Source organism: Scyliorhinus torazame, chromosome 18 (assembly GCF_047496885.1).
Source record: "Scyliorhinus torazame isolate Kashiwa2021f chromosome 18, sScyTor2.1, whole genome shotgun sequence".
Taxonomy (NCBI): domain Eukaryota; kingdom Metazoa; phylum Chordata; class Chondrichthyes; order Carcharhiniformes; family Scyliorhinidae; genus Scyliorhinus; species Scyliorhinus torazame.
In genome coordinates, this window is record NC_092724.1 from 169,986,211 (window position 1) to 170,010,817 (window position 24,607).

The window sequence follows — 24,607 nt, forward strand, 5'->3', positions numbered from 1 at the left end:
TCTGAGTATTGACTGTATTCTGAGTATTGACGGTATTCTGAGTATTGACGGTATTCTGAGTATTGACGGTATTCTGAGTATTGACGGTATTCTGAGTATTGACGGTATTCTGGGTATTGACGGTATTCTGGGTATTGACGGTATTCTGAGTATTGACGGTATTCTGAGTATTGAAGGTATTCTGAGTATTGACAGTATTCTGAGTATTGACGGTATTCTGAGTATTGCCGGTATTCTGAGTATTGACGGTATTCTGAGTATTGACAGTATTCTGAGTATTGACGGTATTCTCAGTATTGACAGTATTCTGAGTATTGACAGTATTCTGAGTATTGACGGTATTCTGAGTATTGACGGTATTCTGAGTATTGACGGTATTCTGAGTATTGACGGTATTCTGAGTATTGACAGTATTCTGAGTATTGACGGTATTCTCAGTATTGACAGTATTCTGAGTATTGACAGTATTCTGAGTATTGACGGTATTCTCAGTATTGACAGTATTCTGAGTATTGACATTATTCTGAGTATTGACGGTATTCTGAGTATTGACGGTATTCTGAGTATTGAAGGTATTCTGAGTGTTGACTGTATTCTGAGTATTGACAGTATTCTGAGTATTGATGTTATTTCCATTTGGGGCTTTCAGTAAAGAGCGTAAATCTGGAACTGAATCTGCAGCCCGATAGTGTCGTCAGCAAAAGAGGATCAGGGTTGAAATTACAGCTCTTGACCTTGCTCGGCCTTCAAACATGATGATGACTGAGATAACACTCTCGTTCTCTCTCGCGCTCTCTCTCGCTCATGCTCTCTCTCACTCACGCTATCTCTCTCTCTCTCGCGCTCTCCTTCTAGTGCTCTCTCTCTCTCGCGCTCTCCCTCTAGTGCTCTCTCTCTCGCGCTCTCTCCCTCTCGCGGGCTCTCTCCCTCGTGCTCTCTCTCCCTCTAGTGCTCTCTCTCTCTCGCACTCTCCTTCTCGCGCTCTCTCCCTCTCGCGGGCTCTCTCCCTCGTGCTCTCTCTCCCTCTAGTGCTCTCTCTCTCGCGCTCTCTCTCTCGCGCTCTCTCTCTCTCGCATTCTCTCTCTCACACTCTCTCTCTCATGGTCTCCCTCACTCACGCCATCTCTCTCTCGCGCGCTCCCTCTAGTGCTCTCTCTCTCTTGCTCTCTCTCTCTCTCATGCTCTCTCTCACTCACGCTATCTCTCTCTCTCTCACGCTCTCCCTCTAGTGCTCTCTCTCTCTTGCGCTATCTCTCTCTCTCTCGCGCACTCTCTCTCTCGCACTCTCCTTCTCGCGCTCTCTCTCTCTCGCTCTCTCCCTCTCGCGCTCTCTCTCCCTCATGCTCTCTCTCCCTCGTGCTCTCTCTCTCGCGCTCTCTCTCTCGCGCTCACTCTCTCTCGTGCTCTCTCTCCCTCGTGCTCTGTCCCTCGCGCTCTCTCTCTCGTGCTCTCTCTCCCTCGTGCTCTCTCTCCCTCGCGCTCTCTCTCTCGCGCTCTCTCTCTCTCTCGTGCTCTCTCTCTCTCACGCTATCACTCTCTCTCTCGCACTCTCCTTCTAGTGCTCTCTCTCTCTCGCGCTCTCTCTCTCGCACTCTCCTTCTCGCGCTCTCTCCCTCTTGCGGGCTCTCTCCCTCGTGCTCTCTCTCCCTCACGCTCTCTCTCTCGCGCTCTCTCTCGCGCTCTCTCTCTCGCGCTCTCTCTCCCACTCTCTCTCTCATTCTCTCTCACGCTCTCTCTCTCGTTCCCTCTCTCTCGCGCTCTCTCTCTCTTTCGCTCTCTCTCTCTCGCTCTCTCTCACGCGTTCTCTCTCACGCTCTCTCTCTCTTTCGCTCTCTCTCTCTCCCTCTCTCTCGTGCTCTCTCTCTCCCACTCTCTCTCTCGCTCCCTCTCTCTCGCGCTCTCTCTCCCTCGTGCTCTCTCTCCCTCGCGCTCTCTCTCTCGCGCTCTCTCTCTCTCTCGTGCTCTCTCTCTCTCACGCTATCACTCTCTCTCTCGCACTCTCCTTCTAGTGCTCTCTCTCTCTCGCGCTCTCTCTCTCGCACTCTCCTTCTCGCGCTCTCTCCCTCTTGCGGGCTCTCTCCCTCGTGCTCTCTCTCCCTCACGCTCTCTCTCTCGCGCTCTCTCTCGCGCTCTCTCTCTCGCGCTCTCTCTCCCACTCTCTCTCTCATTCTCTCTCACGCTCTCTCTCTCGTTCCCTCTCTCTCGCGCTCTCTCTCTCTTTCGCTCTCTCTCTCTCGCTCTCTCTCACGCGTTCTCTCTCACGCTCTCTCTCTCTTTCGCTCTCTCTCTCTCCCTCTCTCTCGTGCTCTCTCTCTCCCACTCTCTCTCTCGCTCCCTCTCTCTCGCGCTCTCTCTCTCTTTCGCTCTCTCTCTCGCTCTCTCTCCTTCATGCTCTCTCTCTCGTGCTCTCTCTCCCTCGTGCTCTCTCTCTCTCGCGCTCTCTCTCTCGCACTCTTTCTCTCTCATGCTCTTTCTCTCTCATGCTCTCTCTCTCACACTCTCTCGGGCTCTCACTCACGCTTTCTCTTGCGCTCTCTCTCGTGCTCTCTCTCTCTCCTGTGCTCTCTCTCACGTGCTCTCTCTCACGTGCTCTCTCTCACGTTTTCTCTCGCGCTCTCTCTCGTGCTCTCTCTCTCCTGTGCTCTCTCTCACGTGCTCTATCTCACGTTTTCTCTCGCGCTCTCTCTCGTGCTCTCTCTTTCTCGTGCTCGCTCTCTCCTGTGCTCTCTCTCACGTGCTCTCTCTCACGTGCTCTCTCTCACGTGCTCTCTCCTGTGCTCTCTCGCAGTCTCTCTCGCGCGCTCTCTCCCACGCTCTCTCTCGTGTTCTCTCCCTCTCGCACTCTTTTCTCTCGCGCTCTCTCTCTCTCTCTCTCGCGCTCTCTCTCCCACGTTCTCTCTCGCGCTCTCTCTCGTGCTCGCTATCTCTCTGTCTCTCGTGTGCTCTCTCGCGTTTTCTCTCGTGCTCTCTCTTTCTCGTGCTCTCTCTCGCTCCCTCTCTCGCATGATCTCTCTCGCGTGCTCTCTCTCACGTGCTCTCTCCTGTGCTCTCTCTCACATTCTCTCTCGCGCTCTCTCTCTCGCGCTCTCTCTCTCTCACGCTCTTTCTCTCGTGTTCTCTCTCTCTCTCTCTTGCTCTCTCTCTCTCTGTCTCTATCTCTCTCGTGCTCCCTCTCTGATTCCTGCTGGGAGGGATTATGAGTTGCTGCACTTTTATTAGCAGAGATCTATCACCTGGCAGTGCCCACACTCGGCTCAGCAATGTGGCAATGCTGCCATTGGCTGTCAGGCTGTAAATGAGGCAGTGCAGTTGCTGGTATAACCGAGGGAGAAGGGGCTGGGTTACAACCAGCCGCTTTCACACTTCCCCACTCGCCTCAGGTGTGGGGGTCATTCAGCCTTCAGACAGAAATCTCCCCCTCCTCCTTCACCATCCTCCCCTCTGTCCCACCCCCTTCCTGCTTCATCCCTCTTCCCCCTTTACCCTCCGCCACTTCCCTTTACTCCCACTTTCATCTTACCATGTTTATGTTTTTGTCAATGTCACTGATGCGATCTTCAACTGTACTTTGGAAGTTCTTCAAATTATTTATTTCTTGCACCATCTCCTCCATCAAAGACATAACCTGTAACACAGTCAATCAGCGGAATAAATCATTTTGGTTTCTGAAGCAATTTCCCAGTCAGATAGTGTGTGGTATTATAGGTATTACGGTACCTGATAGGCTGGAGCACCATTGGTGGAAATTGTATGCTTTCTATTGGTTAGGATGTATGGTAGCTCCGCCCTGCTAGGCGGGGTATAAGAGCCCGTGCCGCCCCAGCAGCCTTCATTCTGTACCTGAGCTGCTGGGGGAAACATTTAGCTTATTAAAGCCTTCAGTTGGACTTCAACCTCGCTTTAGTGGTCATTGATCGTGCATCAATTTAATAAGCTAGATTTAAAAGGAGGGAGCTCCGAATCAAGCCGGAGTGTCTGCAACTCAGCCCCCACGCGGCGAACTCAGCGGCAATCTTCAAGCACTGGCTGGCGTGTTTTAAAGGATATCTCGGGACGGCCGAAAACACACCCACGGGAGAACAGAAAATGCAAGTCCTGCACTCGAGGGTGAGCCCGGAAATTTACACCCTCATCGAGGAAGCTGAAGACTTTGATGCAGCAATAGAGCTGCTAAAATGACACAATAATTATCCGGTAAAAACAAGGTCTACACCCGGCACCTGCTTGCAACAAGGCGACAAACCCCATGGAAATCGCTGGAAGAATTCTACCGTGCGCTCCTGGTGTTGGGGAGAAACTGCAGCTGCCCGCAAGTTTCGGCGAGCGACCACACTGAACTCTTGATCCGGGACGCTTTCGTGGCAGGTATGCTATCCTCACAAATCCGCCAGCAACTGCTGGAAAAAGACACTCTGGGTCTCAAGGAGGCACGGGCCCTTGCAGGCTCCCTGGACGTGGCCTCCAGGTACACCCGCGCTTACGTTCCCGACCGCGCGGCAGCCCTCTGGGCAGCGTGGAACCCCTCCGCAGCCGACCCCGAGACATCCCCCATCCCCCCACAAGCCTGCGCTGCAAGGCGGCCTGGCAACCCCGGGGGGCCCCACTGCTACCTTTGCGGACAGGCCAAGCACCCCCGCCAGCGCTGCCCCGCCCGCGCATCCACCTGCAAGGGATGCGGCAAAAAGGGCCATTTCGTGGGGGTATGCCAGGCCCGAGCGATGGCCGCGGTCTCCGGCGGCGAATGCGGACCGCCACCACAAACTTCTCCATGGTCCCCGTGCAGCCAGCGGTCGCCGCCATCTTCCTATTCCAGGGCCACATGCGGACACCGGGCGCCGCCATCTTGTCCCACGGACGTCACGCTAGAGGGATGGGCGCCGCCATTTTGTGCACCCCCAGCCATGTGCGACCAATGGGAGACGCCATCTTGAATGAACCCCCAGGACCCCAGCTCGGCTGACCACGCACCACCCAAAGAGAATTCTCAACTGCTGCAATTAGCCTCGGTGACCCTGGATCAGTCCCGGCCTCGAACACTCTAAACTGCTACAACGACCGTATTCATCAACGGGCACGAGACGTCCTGCCTAATCGACTCTGGGAGCACGGAGAGCTTCACACACCCCGACACGGTAAGGCGCTGTTCTCTCCTCATCCACCCCGTTAATCAAAAAATCTCCCTGGCCTCCGGTTCCCACTCAGTAGAGATAAAGGGTTTTGTGTAGCAAACCTCACAGTCCAGGGAAGGGAGTTTAGAAATTAACGGCTCTACGTCCTCCCCCACCCCTACGCGGCCACACTCCTAGGTTTAGGCTTCCAGTGTAATCTCCAAAGTCTAACTTTCAAATTCGGCGGCCCTATACCCCCCCTTACTGTCTGCAGCCTCACAACCATTAAGGTCGACCCGCCTTCCCTGTTTGCGAACCTCACCCCGGATTGCAAACCCGTCGCCACCAGGAGCAGACGGTACAGTGCCCAGGACCGGATCTTTATTAGGTCAGAGGTCCAAAGGCTACTGAGGGAAGGTGTCATTGAAGCCAGTAACAGCCCCTGGAGAGCTCAAGTAGTGGTGGTAAAGACCGGGGAGAAGCATAGGATGGTCATCGACTACAGTCAGACCATCAACAGGTTTACGCAGCTGGACGCGTACCCTCTCCCCCGCACATCCAACCTGGTAAACAGGATTGCGCATTACATGGTCTTCTCCACGGTGGATCTCAAGTCCGCCTACTACCAGCTCCCCATCCGCACTAGTGACCGCAAGTACACTGCCTTCGAGGCAGATGGGCGGCTCGATCACTTCTTAAGGGTTCCCTTCGGTGTCACCAACGGGGTCTCGGTCTTCCAGCGTGAGATGGACCGAATGGTTGACCGGTAGGGTTTACGGGCAACATTCCCGTATCTCGATAAAGTCACCGTCTGCGGCTTACAACCAGCAGGACCACGACACCAACCTCCGAAAATTCCTCCAGACCGCAAAAATCCTTAACCTTACATACAACAAGGATAAATGCGTGTTTAGCACCGACCGCCTAGCCATCCTCGGCTACGTAGTGCGAAATGGAGTTCCCCCTCCCTCACTGCTCCAAGGCCCAGAAGCGCTGCCTCGGGTTTTTTAGCGACTACGCCCAGTGGGTCCCAACTATGCGGACAAGGCCCGTCCCCTGATCCAATCCACAGCTTTCCCCCTGTCGATAGAGGCCCGCCAGACCTTCAGCCGCATCAAAGCAGACATTGCAAAGGCCACGATGCGCGCCATCGACGAGTCCCGCCCCTTCCAGGTCGAGAGCGACGCGTCCGACGTAGCTCTGGCGGCCACCCTCAACCAAGCGGGCAGGCCCGTGGCTTTCTTCTCCCGTACCCTCCATGCTTCCGAAATTCACCATTCCTCGGTCGAAAAAGAGGCCCAGGCCATAGTAGAAGCTGTGCGACATTGGAGGCATTACCTGGCCGGCAGGAGATTCACTCTCCTCACTGACCAATGGTCGGTTGCTTTCATGTTCGATAATGCACAGCGGGGCAAAATAAAAAACGATAAGATCGAACTCTCCACCTACAACTACGAGATCTTGTATCGTCCCGGGAAGCTAAACGAGCCTCCTGATGCCCTGTCCCGTGGCACATGTGCCACCGCACAAGTGGACCGCCTCCGAGCCCTCCACGAGGACCTCTGCCACCCGGGGGTCACTCGCTTTTTCCATTTTGTCAAGACCTGCAACCTGCCCGACTCCATCGAGGACGTCAGGACAGCCACCAGGGACTGCCAAATCTGCGCGGAATGCAAACTGCACTTCTACCGGCCAGAGAGGGCGCACCTGATAAAGGCTTCCCGTCCCTTTGAACGCCTCAGCATGGACTTCAAAGGCCCCCTCCCCTCCACCGACCGCAACACGTACTTCCTGAACCTGACTGATGAGTACTCCCGGTTCCCATTCGCCATCTCCTGCCCCGACATGGCCGCAACCACCGTCATCAAGGCCCTCCATAGTATCTTTGCACTGTTCAGGTTTCCCGCTTACATACATAGCGATAGGGGGTCCTCCTTTATGAGCGACGAACTGCGCCAATTCCTGCTCAGCAAAGGCATCGCCTCGAGCAGGACAACCAGTTACAACCCACGGGGTAACGGGCAGGTAGAGAGGGAGAACGGAACGGTCTGGAAGACCGTCCTACTGGCCCTCCGGTCCAGGAACCTCCCAGTCTCCCGCTGGCAGGAAGTCCTCCCGATGCCCTCCACTCCATCCGGTCACTGCTGTGTACCACGACCAACCAAACACCTCACGAACGTCTCCTTGTCTTCCCCAGGATGTCCTCCTCTGGGACTTCGCTCCCGACCTGGCTGGCAGCTCCCGGACCCATCCTGCTCCGAAAACACGTGCGGGCGCACAAGTCGGACCCGTTGGTCGAGAGGGTCCCTCTGCTCCATGCTAACCCCCAGTACGCCTGTGGCGTACCCTGACGGCAGACAAGATACGGTCTCCCTACGGGACCTGGCGCCCGCCGGAACCCCACGCACACCCCAGCCACCAGTCCCACCCTCCCCTCCACCGCAGCACCTTACAGGAGGATCGGTCCTTCCGCCGGCCCCGTCTAGGCCCCCCCACCCACCGACGCCCCCCGCAGGCGCTCCCTTCTCAGTTCAATCGTTTTCCCCACCAGCACCGTCTCGGGGTGCCGAAGCTGCCAGAGAGATTGAAGCCACGCTCCCGGAGTCACAGACGCCCGAGCCTCCACCGGAGTCACCACCGAAGCTCCGACGATCACAGAGGACGACCAGGGCCCCGATCGACTGATTGCTTCATTTTAAATTGTAAACTGTAAATTTAAATCATCAATTGTAAATAGCTATCAGAATTGTAAATAGTTACAAAACGTTGTACGGAGGTATTGCGGTACCTCCATAACTAATTCTACCACGTTGCCATGTTTGTAGTATCAGGCCACCACACCCTCCAGACTCTTTTTTAACAGGGGGTGAATGTGGTATTAGAGGTATTACTGTACCTAATAGGCTGGAGCACCATTGGTAGATATTGTATGCTTCCTATTGGTCAAGCTGTATGGTAGCTTCACTCTGCTAGGCGGGGTATAAGAGCCCGTGCCGCCTCAGCAGCCTTCATTCTGTACCCGAGCTGCTGAGGGAAACATCTAGCTTATTAAAGCCTTCAGTTGGACTACAACCTCACTTTAGTGGTCATTGATCGTGCATCAGAGTGCAAACTCCAGACGTGACCTCCATCCTGGGCAGAGTCTGAGATCCCCGGCATGCTGTCACGTATACTTCCAGCTCTATCCCGACCCCTACAGGAATCTCCACGAGCACAGTGAGCACGGAAAGGCTCAGTGCGCCTGCATCCACAGTTCAATACTCCTGATGGCCGTCATGGCCCCGTGTATTCTGAACTTCAGAGTAATTTTTATATTTTAAAAAATCTGACCATAAAAGGCGACAGAAGGATGAGGATCACCTGACTGTTCTTGGATTGAAACTAGTCCTGTCTCCAGAGGAAAAAAGGGAACATCCCAGATTAATGTTGACTCAATGCTGTTTTCTGAAATGAATATAAAAGGGTAATTTCAAATTGAATGGGTCATTCAGATACAAAAACATTAGCCTTTATAAACACTCAAGGTGTGAATAGAAACATGGAATTTACAGTGCAGAAGGAGGCCATTCGGCCCATCGAGTCAGCACCAGCCATTAGAAACATCACCTTACAGAAGCCCACACCTCCACCCTATCCCCGTAACCCCACCTAACCTTTTGGACACTTAAAGGGCAATTTATCATTGGCCAATCCACTGACCTGCACATCTTTGGACTGTGGGATGAAACCGGAGCACCCGGAGGAGACCCACGCAGTCACGGGGAGAACATGCAGCCTCCGCTCAGTCAGTGACCCAGCAGGGAATCAAACACAGATGCCGGACGCTGTAAGGCAGCAGTGCTAACCACTGTGCTACTGTGCTGCCCTGGGACTTGATCTAACAAATTTATCCAACCAACCACCTGATTTGAGTTCTCCCAGTGAGCCAGAGAAGACAGAGCCAGGAGTGAGACACAGCTAAGAGTGAGTTTGGGAATTTGAATCTAGGTGGGAATTCGAAGCTGGGTGGGGACGAAGTGCTTTTTATCCCTGGTAAGTGACTGGTAAGTAGTCTTTCTGCTTTTCTGTTTCTTTTCATTGGTATATTTATTTATTTTTTCTTTGTTGTTTTTTTTGTTGAAATTGTAGTTGTTGAAGTTAACCGAAGGTTTAAGACATGGCAGGAGATCTCAGACCCGTGTCATGCTCCTCGTATGCGATGTGGGAGCTCAGGGACACGTCCACTGTCCCTGGCTCCTTCACGTGCAAGAATTGTGTCCAGTTGCAGCTCCTGTTAGACCGCTTGACGGCTCTGGAGCTGCGGATGGACTCACTTTGGAGCATCCTGCGATGCTGAGGACGTCGTGGATAGCACGTTTAGCGAGTTGGTCACACCGCAGGTGAAAGGTACTGAGGAAGATAGAAAATGGGTGACCAAAAGACAGAGCAAGAGTAGGAAGGCAGTGCAGGTGTCCTCTGCGGTCATCTCCCTGCAAAACAGATATACCGCTTTGGATACTGTTGAGGGAGATGGCTCACCAGGGGAAGGCAGCAGCAGCCAGGTTCATGGCACCGTGGCTGGCTCTGCTGCGCAGCTGGGCAGGAAGAAGAATGGCAGGGCTATAGTGATAGGGGACTCAACTGTAAGGGGAATAGACAGGCGGTTCTGCGGACGCAATCGAGACTCCAGGATGGTATGTTGCCTCCCTGGTGCAAGGGTCAAGGATGTCTCGGAGCGGCTGCAGGACACTCTGGGGGGGGGGGGAGGGTGAACAGCCAGCTGTCGCGGTGCACATAGGCACCAACAATATAGGTACAAAAACGGGACGAGGTCCTACAAGCACTGAGTGCTGAATTTGGTGCTATTTGAGTGCGATAGTGAGAGTTTGGTGACCGAGGGAGTGCTGAATTTGGTGCATTTGAGTGCGATAGTGAGAGTTTGGTGACCGAGGGAGTGCTGAATTTGGTGCATTTGAGTGCGATAGTGAGAGTTTGGTGACCGAGGGAGTTAGGTGAGGAGGGAGTAAGGTGCTCCTTTCATTTTGTTTCCGACATTTCCGCAAAGAGTGCGAAGAGAGCCAGGAGTTTACAGGAAGTGTAGCTGACTGGGAGCAGAGTCGGAGGGCGGAGATCTAGTTAGTCCACACAGCAGCTATATTCTGTAAGGTAAGAGGGGATGGAGGCTAGGCCAGTTACATGCTCCTCCTGTAGGATGTGGGTGGTGAGGGATACCACCGGTGTCCCCGCTGACTATACCTGCGGGAAGTGCACCCAACTTCAGCTCCTCAAAGACCGTGTTAGGGAACTGGAGCTGAAGCTGGATGAACTTCGGATCATCCGGGAGGCAGAGGGGGTGATTGAGAAGAGTTACAAGGAGGTAACCACACCCAAGGTACAGGACAAGAATAGCTGGGTTACAGTAAGGGGGAAAAAAACAAACAGGCAGAAAGTGCAGGGATCCCTCGTGGCCGTTCCCCTTCAAAACAAGTATACCGTTTTGGATGCTGTTGGGGGGGATGACCTACCGGGGGAAGGCCCTAGCGGCCAGGTCTCTGGCACTGAGTCTGGCTCTGGGGCTCAGAAGGGAAGGGGGGTGAATAGAAAAGCAATAGTTGTAGGAGATTCAATGGTTAGGGGAATAGATAGGAGATTCTGTGGTCGCGAGCGAGACTCCCGGAAGGTATGTTGCCTCCCGGGTGCCAGGGCCAGGGATGTCTCGGATCGTGTCTTCAGGATCCTTAAGGGGGAGGGGGAGCAGCCAGAAGTCGTGGTGCACATTGGTACCAACGACATAGGTAGGAAAAGGGGTGTGGAGGTAATAAACAAGTTTAGGGAGTTAGGCTGGAAGTTGAAAGCCAGGACAGACAGAGTTGTCATCTCTGGTTTGTTGCCGGTGCCACGTGATAGCGAGGCTAGGAATAGGGAGAGAGTGCAGTTGAACACGTGGCTGCAGGAATGCTGTAGGAGGGAGGGCTTCAGGTATTTGGATAATTCAGCGCATTCTGGGGAAGGTGGGACCTGTACAAGCAGGACGGGTTGCATCTGAACCAGAGGGGCACCAATATCCTGGGAGGGAGGTTTGCTAGTACTCTTCGGGAGGGTTTAAACTAATTTGGCAGGGGAATGGGAACCGGATTTGTAGTCCAGCAACTAAGGTAGCCGATATTCAGGACGCCAAAGCATGTAATGAGGCAGTGGGGAAGGGAACACTGACAAAGGAGAGTATTTGCAGGCACGGAGATGGGTTGAAGTGTGTATACTTCAACGCAAGAAGCATCAGGAATAAGGTGGGTGAACTTAAGGCATGGATCGGTACTTGGGACTACGATGTGGTGGCCATCACGGAAACGTGGATAGAAGAGGGGCAGAAATGGTTGTTGGAGGTCCCTGGTTATAGATGTTTCAATAAGATTAGGGAGGGTGGTAAAAGAGGTGGGGGGGGGTGGCATTATTAATTAGAGATAGTATAACAGCTGCAGAAAGGCAGTTCGAGGAGTATCACCCTATTGAGGTAGTATGGGTTGAAGTCAGAAATAGGAAAGGAGCAGTCACCTTGTTAGGAGTTTTCTATAGGCCCCCCAATAGTAGCAGAGATGTGGAGGAACAGATTGGGAAACAGATTTTGGAAAGGTGCAGAAGTCATAGGGTAGTAGTCAAGGGCGACTTCAACTTCCCAAATATTGAGTGGAAACTCTTTAGATCAAATAGTTTGGATGGGGTGGTGTTTGTGCAGTGTGTCCAGGAAGCTTTTCTAACACAGTATGTAGATTGTCCGACCAGAGGAGGGGCAATATTGGAATTAGTACTGGGTAATGAACCAGGGCAAGTGGTAGATTTGTTAGTGGGGGAGCATTTTGGAGATAGTGACCACAATTCTGTGACTTTCACTTTAGTAATGGAGAGGGATAGGTACGTGCAACAGGGCAAGGTTTACAATTGGGGGAAGGGTAAATACGATGTTGTCAGACAAGAATTGAAGTGCATAAGTTGGGAACATAGGCTGGCAGGGAAGGACACAAGTGAAATGTGGAACTTGTTCAAGGAACAGGTGCTACGTGTCCTTGATATGTATGTCCCTGTCAGGCAGGGAAGAGATGGTCGAGTGAGGGAACCATGGTTGACAAGAGAGGTTGAATGTCTTGTTAAGAGGAAAAAGGTGACTTATGTAAGGCTGAGGAAACAAGGTTCAGACAGGGCATTGGAGGGATACAAGATAGCCAGGAGGGAACTGAAGAAAGGGATTAGGAGAGCTAAGAGAGGGCATGAACAATATTTGGAGGGTAGGATCAAGGAAAACCCCAAGGCCTTTTACACACATGTGAGAAATATGAGAATGACTAGAGCGAGGGTAGGTCCGATCAAGGACAGTCGCGGGAGATTGTGTATTGAGTCTGAAGAGATAGGAGAGGTCTTGAATGAGTACTTTTCTTCTGTATTTACAAATGAGAGGGGCGATATTGTTGGAGAGGACAGTGTGAAACAGATTGGTAAGCTCGAGGAAATACTTGTTAGGAAGGAAGATGTGTTGGGCATTTTGAAAAACTTGAGGATAGACAAGTCCCCCGGGCCTGACGGGATATATCCAAGGATTCTATGGGAAGCAAGAGATGAAATTGCACAGCCGTTGGCAATTATCTTTTCGTCCTCACTGTCAACAGGGGTGGTACCAGGGGATTGGAGAGTGGCGAATGTCGTGCCCCTGTTCAAAAAAGGAACTAGGGATAACCCTGGGAATTACAGGCCAGTTAGTCTTACTTCGGTGGTAGGCAAAGTAATGGAAAGGGTACTGAAGGATAGGATTTCTGAGCATCTGGAAAGACACTGCTTGATTAGGGATAGTCAGCACGGATTTGTGAGGGGTAGGTCTTGCCTTACAAATCTTATTGAATTCTTTGAGGAGGTGACCAAGCATGTGGATGAAGGTAAAACAGTGGATGTAGTGTACATGGATTTTAGTAAGGCATTTGATAAAGTTCCCCATGGTAGGCTTCTGCACAAAGTAAGGAGGCATGGGATAGTGGGAAATTTGGCCAGTTGGATAACGAACTGGCTAACCGATAGAAGTCAGAGAGTGGTGGTGGATGGCAAATATTCAGCCTGGATCCCAGTTACCAGTGGTGTACCGCAGGGATCAGTTCTGGGTCCTCTGCTGTTTGTGATTTTCATTAATGACTTGGATAAGGGAGTTGAAGGGTGGGTCAGTAAATTTGCAGACGATACGAAGATTGGTGGAGTTGTGGATAGTAAGGAGGGCTGTTGTCGGCTGCAAAGAGACATAGATAGGATGCAGAGCTGGGCTGAGAAGTGGCAGATGGAGTTTAACCCTGAAAAGTGTGAGGTTGTCCATTTTGGAAGGACAAATATGAATGCGGAATACAGGGTTAACGGTAGAGTTCTTGGCATTGTGGAGGAGCAGAGAGATCTTGGGGTCTATGTTCATACATCTTTGAAAGTTGCCACTCAAGTGGATAGAGCTGTGAAGAAGGCCTATGGTGTGCTCGCGTTCATTAACAGAGGGATTGAATTTAAGAGCCGTGAGGTGATGATGCAGCTGTACAAAACTTTGGTAAGGCCACATTTGGAGTACTGTGTACAGTTCTGGTCGCCTCATTTTAGGAAGGATGTGGAAGCTCTGGAAAAGGTGCAAAGAAGATTTACCAGGATGTTGCCTGGAATGGAGAGTAGGTCTTACGAGGAAAGGTTGAGGGTGCTAGGCCTTTTCTCATTAGAGCGGAGAAGGATGAGGGGCGACTTGATAGAGGTTTATAAGATGATCAGGGGAATAGATAGAGTAGACAGTCAGAGACTTTTTCCCCAGGTGGAACATACCATTACAAGGGGACATAAATTTAAGGTGAAAGGTGGAAGATATAGGAGGGATATCAGAGGTAGGTTCTTTACCCAGAGAGTAGTGGGGGCATGGAATGCACTGCCTGTGGAAGTAGTTGAGTCGGAAACATTAGGGACCTTGAAGCAGCTGTTGGATAGGTACATGGATTACGGGAAAATGATATAGTGTAGATTTATTTGTTCTGAAGGGCAGCACGGTAGCATTGTGGATAGCACAATTGCTTCACAGCTCCATGGTCCCAGGTTCGATTCCGGCTTGGGCCATTGTCTGTGCGGAGTCTGCACGTCCTCCCCGTGTCTGCGTGGGTTTCCTCCGGGTGCTCCGGTTTCCTCCCACAGTCCAAAGATGTGCGGGTTAGGTGAATTGGCTAATGATAAATTGCCCTTAATGTCCAAATTGCCCTTGGTGTTGGGTGGAGGTGTTGAGTTTGGGTAGGGTGCTCTTTCCAAGAGCTGGTGCAGACTCAAAGGGCCGAATGGCCTCCTTCTGCACTGTAAATTCAATGATAATCTATGATTAATCTAGGACAAAGGTTCGGCACAACATCGTGGGCCGAAGGGCCTGTTCTGTGCTGTATTTTCTATGTTCTATGTTCTATGTTCTAAGCTGAATTTAGGGAGCTAGGAGTTAAACTAAAAAGTAGGACCTCAAAGGTAGTAATCTCAGGATTGCTACCAGTGCCACGAGCTAGTCAGAGTAGGAATGTCAGGATAGAGAGGATGACTGCGTGACTCAAGAGATGGTGCAAGAGGGAGGGATTCAAATTCCTGGGACATTGGAACCGGTTCTGGGGGAGGTGGGACCAGTACAAACCGGACGGTCTGCACCTGGGCAGGACTGGAACCGATGTCCTTGGGGGGGGGGGGTTTGTTAGAGCTGTTGGGGAGAGTTTAAACTAATGTGGCAGGGGGATGGGAACCGATGCAGGACGTTAGAAGGTAGTAAAACAGGGACAGAAATAAAAGGCAGTAAGGGGGAAAGTGTAAGGGGGAGAAGCCATAGTCAAAAATCAAAAAGGGCAACAGTACAAGGTACAGTGACTGAGGGGAGCTCAGTGAATAGGACCAGGAATACTAAAAGAAATAAAATGGGAAGTGAAAACATTAATGGTAAGCGACGCGGCAGGTTGTTACAGGAAGATATGGGTTCAACGACAAGGAAAATTAGGAGAAAGGTTAAGAGGAAATATAACTTAGGAGACGTTACTGATCGAGGTGTTAAGATTCAGAACAGAGGTAAAAAAGCCAACATAAGTGTACTTTACCTGAATGCTCGTAGTATTCGGAATAAGGTAAATGAGTTGATGGCGCAAATCATCGTGAATGACTATGATTTAGTGGCCATTACTGAAACATGGTTAAAGGATGGTCACGACTGGGAGTTAAATATCCGAGGGTATCAAACTTTTCAGAAGGACAGAGTGGATGGTAAGGGAGGTGGTGTAGCTCTGTTATTTAAGGATGACATCCGGGCAACAGTAAGGGATGACATCGGTACTATGGAGGATAAGGTTGAATCCATTTGAGTGGGAATCAGGAATAGTAAGGCGAAAAAGTCACTGATAGGAGTAATCTATAGGCCACCAAATAGTAACATTATAGTTGAGCAGGCAATAAACAAAGAAATAACTGATATTTGCACTGAGTGCTGAATTTGGTGCATTTTGAGTGCGATAGTAAGAGTTTGGTGACCGAGGGAGTATAAGGCTTCATTTTTATCTAAAGTTTAGTCTTTCTTTTATTTAGTTAATTAACTTAAAAGTTGCTGTTTGGTTTAGAAGAAGGTGAATTTTCAATCAGCCTTAAACAGGCTTCTACTTGTAGGCACTTGCAGCTGGAGCTTGTTAATTAGTTAATTGGATTAGGCCAGTTTTCAGAGGCTAGATTCACAGTATAAAAGTGATTCCCTACAGTGCAGACTTTGTTTGCACTGAGTGCTGAATTTGGTGCATTTTGAGTGCTATAGTGAGAGTTTGGTGACTGAGGGAGTGCTGAATTTGGTGCATTTTGAGTGCTATAGTGAGAGTTTGGTGACCGAGGGAGTGCTGAATTTGGTGCATTTTGAGTGCTATAGTAAGAGTTTGGTGACCGAGGGAGTGCTGAATTTGGTGCATTTTGAGTGCTATAGTAAGAGTTTGGTGACCGAGGGAGTTAGGTGAGGAGGGAGTAAGGTGCTCCTTTCATTTTGTTTCCGACATTTCCGCAAAGAGTGAGAAGAGAGCCAGGAGTTTACAGAAAGTGTAGCTGACTGGGAGCAGAGTCGGAGGGCGGAGATCTAGTTAGTCCACAGGGCAGCTATATTCTGTCAGGTAAGAGGGGATGGAGGCTAGGCCAGTTGCATGCTCCTCCTGTAGGATGTGGGTGGTGAGGGATACCACCGGTGTCCCCGCTGACTATACCTGCGGGAAGTGCACCCAACTTCAGCTCCTCAAAGACCGTGTTAGGGAACTGGAGCTGAAGATGGATGAACTTCGGATCATCCGGGAGGCAGAGGGGGTGATTGAGAAGAGTTACAGGGAGGTAACCACACCCAAGGTACAGGACAAGAATAGCTGGGTTACCGTCAGGGGGAAAAAAACAAACAGGCAGACAGTGCAGGGATCCCTCGTGGCCATTCCCCTTCAAAACAAGTATACCGTTTTGGATGCTGTTGGGGGGGATGACCTACCGGGGGAAGGCCCTAGCGGCCAGGTCTCTGGCACTGAGTCTGGCTCTGGGCTCAGAAGGGAAGGGGGGAGAATAGAAAAGCAATAGTTGTAGGAGATTAAATGGTTAGGGGAATAGATAGGAGATTCTGTGGTCGCGAGCGAGACTCCCGGAAGGTATGTTGCCTCCCGGGTGCCAGGGTCAGGGATGTCTCGGATCGTGTCTTCAGGATCCTTAAGGGGGAGGGGGAGCAGCCAGAAGTCGTGGTGCACATTGGTACCAACGATATAGGTAGGAAAAGGGGTGTGGAGGTAATAAACAAGTTTAGGGAGTTAGGCTGGAAGTTAAAAGCCAGGACAGACAGAGTTGTCATCTCTGGTTTGTTGCCGGTGCCACGTGATAGCGAGGCTAGGAATAGGGAGAGAGTGCAGTTGAACACGTGGCTGCAGGAATGGTGTAGGAGGGAGGGCTTCAGGTATTTGGATAATTGGAGCGCATTCTGGGGAAGGTGGGACCTGTACAAGCAGGACGGGTTGCATCCGAACCAGAGGGGCACCAATATCCTGGGAGGGAGGTTTTCTAGTACTCTTCGGGAGGGTTTAAACTAATTTGGCAGGGGAATGGGAACCGGATTTGTAGTCCAGCAACTAAGGTAGCCGATATTCAGGACGCCAAAGCGTGTAGTGAGGCAGTGGGGAAGGGAACACTGACAAAGGAGAGTACTTGCAGGCACGGAGATGGGTTGAAGTGTGTATACTTCAACGCAAGAAGCATCAGGAATAAGGTGGGTGAACTTAAGGCATGAATCGGTACTTGGGACTACGATGTGGTGGCCATCACGGAAACTTGGATAGAAGAGGGGCAGAAATGGTTGTTGGAGGTCCCTGGTTATAGATGTTTCAATAAGATTAGGGAGGGTGGTAAAAGAGGTGGGGGCGTGGCATTGTTAATTAGAGATAGTATAACAGCTGCAGAAAGGCAGTTCGAGGAGTATCAGCCTACTGAGGTAGTATGGGTTGAAGTCAGAAATAGGAAAGGAGCAGTCACCTTGTTAGGAGTTTTCTATAGGCCCCCCAATAGCAGCAGAGATGTGGAGGAACAGATTGGGAAACAGATTTTGGAAAGGTGCAGACGTCACAGGGTGGTAGTCATGGGTGACTTTAACTTCCCAAATATTGAGTGGAAACTCTTTAGATCAAATAGTTTGGATGGGGTGGTGTTTGTGCAGTGTGTCCAGGAAGCTTTTCTAACACATTATGTAGATTGTCCGACCAGAGGAGGGGCAATATTGGATTTAGTACTTGGTAATGAACCAGGGAAAGTGATAGATTTGTTAGTGGGGGAGCATTTTGGAGATAGTGACCACAATTCTGTGACTTTCACTTTAGTAATGGAGAGGGATAGGTGCGTGCAACAGGGCAAGGTTTACAATTGGGGGAAGGGTAAATACGATGTTGTCAGACAAGAATTGAAGTGCATAAGTTGGGAACATAGGCTGGCAGGGAAGGACACAAGTGAAATGTGGAACTTGTTCAAGGAACAGGTACTACGTGTCCTTGATATGTATGTCCCTGTCAGGCAGGGAAGAGATGGTCGAGTGAGGGAACCATGGTTGACAAGAGAGGTTGAATGTCTTGTTAAGAGGAAAAAGGAGACTTATGTAAGGCTGAGGAAACAAGGTTCTGACAGGGCATTGGAGGGATACAAGATAGCCAGGAGGGAACTGAAGAAAGGGATTAGGAGAGCTAAGAGAGGGCATGAACAATCTTTGGCGGGTAGGATCAAGGAAAACCCCAAGGCCTTTTACACATATGTGAGAAATATGAGAATGACTAGAGCGAGGGTACGTCCGATCAAGGACAGTAGCGGGAGATTGTGTATTGAGTCTGAAGAGATAGGAGAGGTCTTGAATGAGTACTTTTCTTCTGTATTTACAAATGAGAGGGGCGATATTGTTGGAGAGGACAGTGTGAAACAGACTGGTAAGCTCGAGGAAATACTTGTTAGGAAGGAAGATGTGTTGGGCATTTTGAAAAACTTGAGGATAGACAAGTCCCCCGGGCCTGACGGGATATATCCAAGGATTCTATGGGAAGCAAGAGATGAAATTGCAGAGCCGCTGGCAATGATCTTTTCGTCCTCACTGTCAACAGGGGTGGTACCAGGGGATTGGAGAGTGGCGAATGTCGTGCCCCTGTTCAAAAAAGGGACGAGGGATAACCCTGGGAATTACAGGCCAGTTAGTCTTACTTCGGTGGTAGACAAAGTAATGGAAAGGGTACTGAAGGATAGGATTTCTGAGCATCTGGAAAGACACTGCTTGATTAGGGATAGTCAGCACGGATTTGTATGGGGTAGGTCTTGCCTTACAAATCTTATTGAATTCTTTGAGGAGGTGACCAAGCATGTGGATGAAGGTAAAGCAGTGGATGTAGTGTACATGGATTTTAGTAAGGCATTTGATAAGGTTCCCCATGGTAGGCTTATGCAGAAAGTCGGGAGGCATGGGATAGTGGGAAATTTGGCCAGTTGGATAACGATCTGGCTAACTGATAGAAGTCAGAGAGTGGTGGTGGATGGCAAATATTCAGCCTGGATCCCAGTTACCAGTGGTGTACCGCAGGGATCAGTTCTGGGTCCTCTGCTGTTTGTGATTTTCATTAATGACTTGGATGAGGGAGTTGAAGGGTGGGTCAGTAAATTTGCAGACGATACGAAGATTGGTGGAGTTGTGGATAGTAAGGAGGGCTGTTGTCGGCTGCAAAGAGACATAGATAGGATGCAGAGCTGGGCTGAGAAGTGGCAGATGGAGTTTAACCCTGAAAAGTGTGAGGATGTCCATTTTGGAAGGACAAATATGAATGCGGAATACAGGGTTAACGGTAGAGTTCTTGGCAATGTGGAGGAGTAGAGAGATCTTGGGGTCTACGTTCATACATCTTTGAAAGTTGCCACTCAAGTGGATAGAGCTGTGAAGAAGGCCTATGGTGTGCTCGCATTCATTAACAGAGGGATTGAATTTAAGAGCCGTGAGGTGATGATGCAGCTGTACAAAACTTTGGTAAGGTCACATTTGGAGTACTGTGTACAGTTCTGGTCACCTCATTTTAGGAAGGATGTGGAAGCTTTGGAAAAGGTGCAAAGAAGATTTACCAGGATGTTACCTGGAATGGAGAGTAGGTCTTACGAGGAAAGGTTGAGGGTGCTAGGCCTTTTCTCATTAGAATGGAGAAGGATGAGGGGCGACTTGATAGAGGTTTATAAGATGATCAGGGGAATGGATAGAGTAGACAGTCAGAGACTTTGTCCCCGGGTGGAACAAACCATTACAAGGGGACATAAATTTAAGGTGAAAGGTGGAAGATATAGGAGGGATATCAGAGGTAGGTTCTTTACCCAGTGAGTAGTGGGGGCATGGAATGCACTGCCTGTGGAAGTAGTTGAGTCGGAAACATTAGGGACCTTCAAGCAGCTATTGGATAGGTACATGGATTACGGTAAAATGATATAGTGTCGATTTATTTGTTCTCAAGGGCAGCATGGTAGCATTGTGGATAGCACAATTGCTTCACAGCTCCAGGGTCCCAGGTTCGATTCCGGCTTGGGTCACTGTCTGTGCGGAGTCTGCACGTCCTCCCCGTGTCTGCGTGGGTTTCCTCCGGGTGCTCCGGTTTCCTCCCACAGTCCAAAGATGTGCAGGGTAGGTGGATTGGCCATGATAAATTGCCCTTAGTGTCCAAAATTTCCCTTGGTGTTGGGTGGAAGTGTTGAGTTTGGGTAGGGTGCTCTTTCCAAGAGCCGGTGCAGACTCAGGGGGCCGAACGGCCTCCTTCTGCACTGTAAATTCAATGATAATCTATGATTAATCTAGGACAAAGGTTCGGCACAACATCATGGGCCGAAGGGCCTGTTCTGTGCTGTATTTTCTATGTTCTATGATACATGTAGAAATGGTACAGCAGTTATCATGGGGGATTTTAATCTACATGTCGATTGGTTTAACCAGGTTGGTCAAGGCAGCCTTGAGGAGCAGTTTATATAATGTATCCGCGATAGTTTCCGAGAACAGTATGTAATGGAACCTACAAGGGAACAAGTGGTCCTAGATCTGGTCCTGTGTAATGAGACAGAATTGATTCAGGATCTCATAGTTAGGGATCCTCTCGGAAGGAGCGATCACAATATGGTGGAATTTAAAATACAGATGGAGGGTGAGAAGGTAAAATCAAGCGCTAGTGTTTTGTGCTTAAACAAAGGAGATTACAATGGGATGAGAGAAGAACTAGCTCAGGTAGACTGGGAGCAAAGACTTTATGGTGAAACAGTTGAGGAACAGTGGAGAACCTTCCAAGTGATTTTTCACAGTTCTCAGCAAAGGTTTATACCAACAAACAGGAAGGACGGTAAAAAGAGGGAAAATCAACCATGGATATCTAAGGAAATAAGGGAGAGTATCACATTGAAGGCAAAAACATACAAAGTAGCAAAGATCAGTGGGAGACTAGAGGACTGGGAAATCTTTAGGGGGCAACAGAAAGCTACTAAAAAAGCTATAAAGAAGAGTAAGATAGATTATGAGAGTAAACTTGCTCAGAGTATAAAAACAGATCGTAAAAGTTTCTACAAATACATAAAACAAAAAAGAGTGGCTAAGGTAAATATTGGTCCTTTAGAGGATGAGAGGGGAGATTTAATAATGGGAGATGAGGAAGTGGCTGCTGGGAGGTAAGTCTGTCCTTTAAAAGCACTTGTCTTTGCAGGGGCAGGCCAGTCGATTTCGGCGGGAGAACAGCTGGTGAGTCAGTTTCAGCGGGAGCAGTGCGGAAGTGGCTGCTGGGAGGTAAGTCTGTCCTTTAGAAGCACTTGTCTTTTCAGGGGCAGGCCAGTCGAGTTCGGCGGGAGAACAGCTGGTGAGTCAGTTTCAGCGGGAGCAGTGCGGAAGTGGCTGCTAGGAGGTAAGTCTGTCCTTTAAAAGCACTTGTCTTTGCAGGGGCAGGCCAGTCGATTTCGGCGGGAGAACAGCTGGTGAGTCAGTTTCAGCGGGAGCAGTGCGGAAGTGGCTGCTGGGAGGTAAGTCTGTCCTTTAAAAGCACTTGTCTTTTCAGGGGCAGGCCAGTCGATTTCGGCGGGAGAACAGCTGGTGAGTCAGTTTCAGCGGGAGCAGTGCAGAGGTGGCTGCTGGGAGGTAAGTCTGTCCTTTAAAAGCACTTGTCTTTGCAGGGGCAGGCCAGTCGATTTCGGCGGGAGAACAGCTGGTGAGTCAGTTTCAGCGGGAGCAGTGCGGAAGTGGCTGCTCGGAGGTAAGTCTGTCCTTTAAAAGCACTTGTCTTTGCAGGGGCAGGCCAGTCGATTTCGGCGGGAGAACAACTGGTGAGTCAGTTTCAGCGGGAGCAGTGCGGAAGTGGCTGCTGGGAGGTAAGTCTGTCCTTTAAAAGCACTTGTCTTTGCAGGGGCAGGCCAGTCGAGTTCGGCGGGAGTGGAGCTGGCTGGTTAGTCAATTTCAGCAGGAGCTGAGAATTTTTCTTTTTTTTAAATTAGTGTTTTAGGCGGGAACAGGAAGTCGACCCGCGGACGTCTGGGAAGACCCTCACCAATAAATTCTGGTGGAGAGGAAACCCGAGACACTACACGTGTAGTGTCTCCCACCCGCCCTCCTCCTCTAACCTAATAATAAAACCCATTGGTCTGAGGTAAGTACCATATTTTATTATATTATTATTATTTTTTATTAAAAAATTAATTTAGTTGTTAGCCAGTTCTTGGTAGAAAGTTAGAGGAATGGCAGGGAAGGGAGTGCAATGTTCCTCCTGCAGGATGTTTGAGGTGAGGGATGCAGTTAGTGTCCCTGCTGATTTTACCTGCAGGAAGTGCTGCCATCTCCAGCTCCTCCAAGACCGAGTTAGGGAACTGGAGCTGGAGTTGGAAGAACTTTGGATCATTCGGGAGGCGGAAGGGGTCATAGATAGCAGCTTCAGGGAATTAGTTACACCAAAGATTGGAGATAGGTGGGTAACTGTAAGAGGGACTGGGAAAAAGCAGTCAGTGCAGGGATCCCCTGCGGTCGTTCCCCTGAGAAACAAGTATACCGCTTTGGATACTTGTGGGGGGGACGACTTACCAGGGGTAAGCCATGGGGTACGGGCCTCTGGCACGGAGTCTGTCCCTGTTGCTCAGAAGGGAAGGGGGGAGAGGAGCAGAGCATTAGTAATTGGGGACTTTATAGTCAGGGGCACAGATAGGAGATTTTGTGGGAGCGTGAGAGACTCACGTTTGGTATGTTGCCTCCCAGGTGCAAGGGTACGTGATGTCTCGGATCGTGTTTTCCGGGTCCTTAGGGGGGAGGGGGAGCAGCCCCAAGTCGTGGTCCACATTGGCACTAACGACAGAGGTAGGAAAGGGGACAAGGGTGTCAGGCAGGCTTTCAGGGAGCTAGGATGGAAGCTCAGAACTAGAACAAACAGAGTTGTTATCTCTGGGTTGTTGCCCGTGCCACGTGATAGTGAGATGAGGAATAGGGAGAGAGAGCATTTAAACACGTGGCTACAGGGATGGTGCAGGCGGGAGGGATTCAGATTTCTGGATAACTGGGGCTCTTTCTGGGGAAGGTACAGACAGGATGGTCTACATCTGAACCTGAGGGGCACAAATATCCTGGGGGGGGGGAGATTTGTTAGTGCTCTTTGGGGGGGTTTAAACTAATGCAGCAGGGGCATGGGAACCTGGATTGTAGTTTTAGGGTAAGTGAGAATGAGAGTATAGAGGTCAGGAGCACAGATTTGACGTCGCAGGAGGGGGCCAGTGTTCAGGTAGGTGGTTTGAAGTGTGTCTACTTCAATGCCAGGAGTATACGAAACAAGGTAGGGGAACTGGCAGCATGGGTTGGTACCTGGGACTTCGATGTTGTGGCCATTTCGGAGACATGGATAGAGCAGGGACAGGAATGGATGTTGCAGGTTCCGGGGTTTAGGTGTTTTAGTAAGCTCAGAGAAGGAGGCAAAAGAGGGGGAGGTGTGGCGCTGCTAGTCAAGAGCAGTATTACGGTGGCGGAGAGGATGCTAGATGGGGACTCTTCTTCCGAGGTAGTATGGGCTGAAGTTAGAAACAGGAAAGGAGAGGTCACCCTGTTGGGAGTTTTTTATAGGCCTCCTAATAGTTCTCGGGATGTAGAGGAAAGGATGGCAAAGATGATTCTGGATAAGAGCGAAAGTAACAGGGTAGTTATTATGGGAGACTTTAACTTTCCAAATATTGACTGGAAAAGATATAGTTCGAGTACAATAGATGGGTCGTTTTTTGTACAGTGTGTGCAGGAGGGTTTCCTGAAACAATATGTTGACAGGCCAACAAGAGGCGAGGCCACGTTGGATTTGGTTTTGGGTAATGAACCAGGCCAGGTGTTGGATTTGGAGGTAGGAGAGCACTTTGGGAACAGTGACCACAATTCGGTGATGTTTACGTTAATGATGGAAAGGGATAAGTATACACCGCAGGGCAAGAGTTATAGCTGGGGGAAGGGAAATTATGATGCCATTAGACGTGACTTGGGGGGGATAAGGTGGAGAAGTAGGCTGCAAGTGTTGGGCACAAGTGGGGCTTGTTCAAGGATCAGCTACTGCGTGTTCTTGATAAGTATGTACCAGTCAGGCAGGGAGGAAGGCGTCGAGCGAGGGAACCGTGGTTTACCAAGGAAGTGGAATCTCTTGTTAAGAGGAAGAAGGAGGCCTATGTGAAGATGAGGTGTGAAGTTTCGGTTGGGGCGATGGAGAGTTACAAGGTAGCGAGGAAGGATCTAAAGAGAGAGCTAAGACGAGCAAGGAGGGGACATGAGAAGTATTTGGCAGGAAGGATCAAGGAAAACCCAAAAGCTTTCTATAGGTATGTCAGGAATAAGCGAATGACTAAGGTAAGAGTAGGACCAGTCAAGGACAGGGATGGGAAATTGTGTGTGGAGTCTGAAGAGATAGGCGAGATACTAAATGAATATTTTTCGTCAGTATTCACTCAGGAAAAAGATAATGTTGTGG

General features: G+C 50.2%; 1 protein-coding gene across 3 annotated transcripts in view; it reads right to left on the reverse strand.

Moving 5' to 3' along the window:
* Window positions 1–24,607, reverse strand: part of LOC140395746 (glutamine-rich protein 2-like) — a 342,552-nt gene that overhangs the window by 251,793 nt on the left and 66,152 nt on the right. For 2 of the 3 annotated variants that reach the window (XM_072483896.1, XM_072483897.1), the window contains exon 2: window positions 3,521–3,625. In XM_072483896.1, coding sequence (XP_072339997.1) covers window positions 3,521–3,625 — 105 coding nt within the window. Of the gene's footprint in view, window positions 1–3,520; window positions 3,626–8,468; window positions 8,494–24,607 lie in introns of those variants that run through there. The other variant, XM_072483898.1, reaches the window with a different exon arrangement.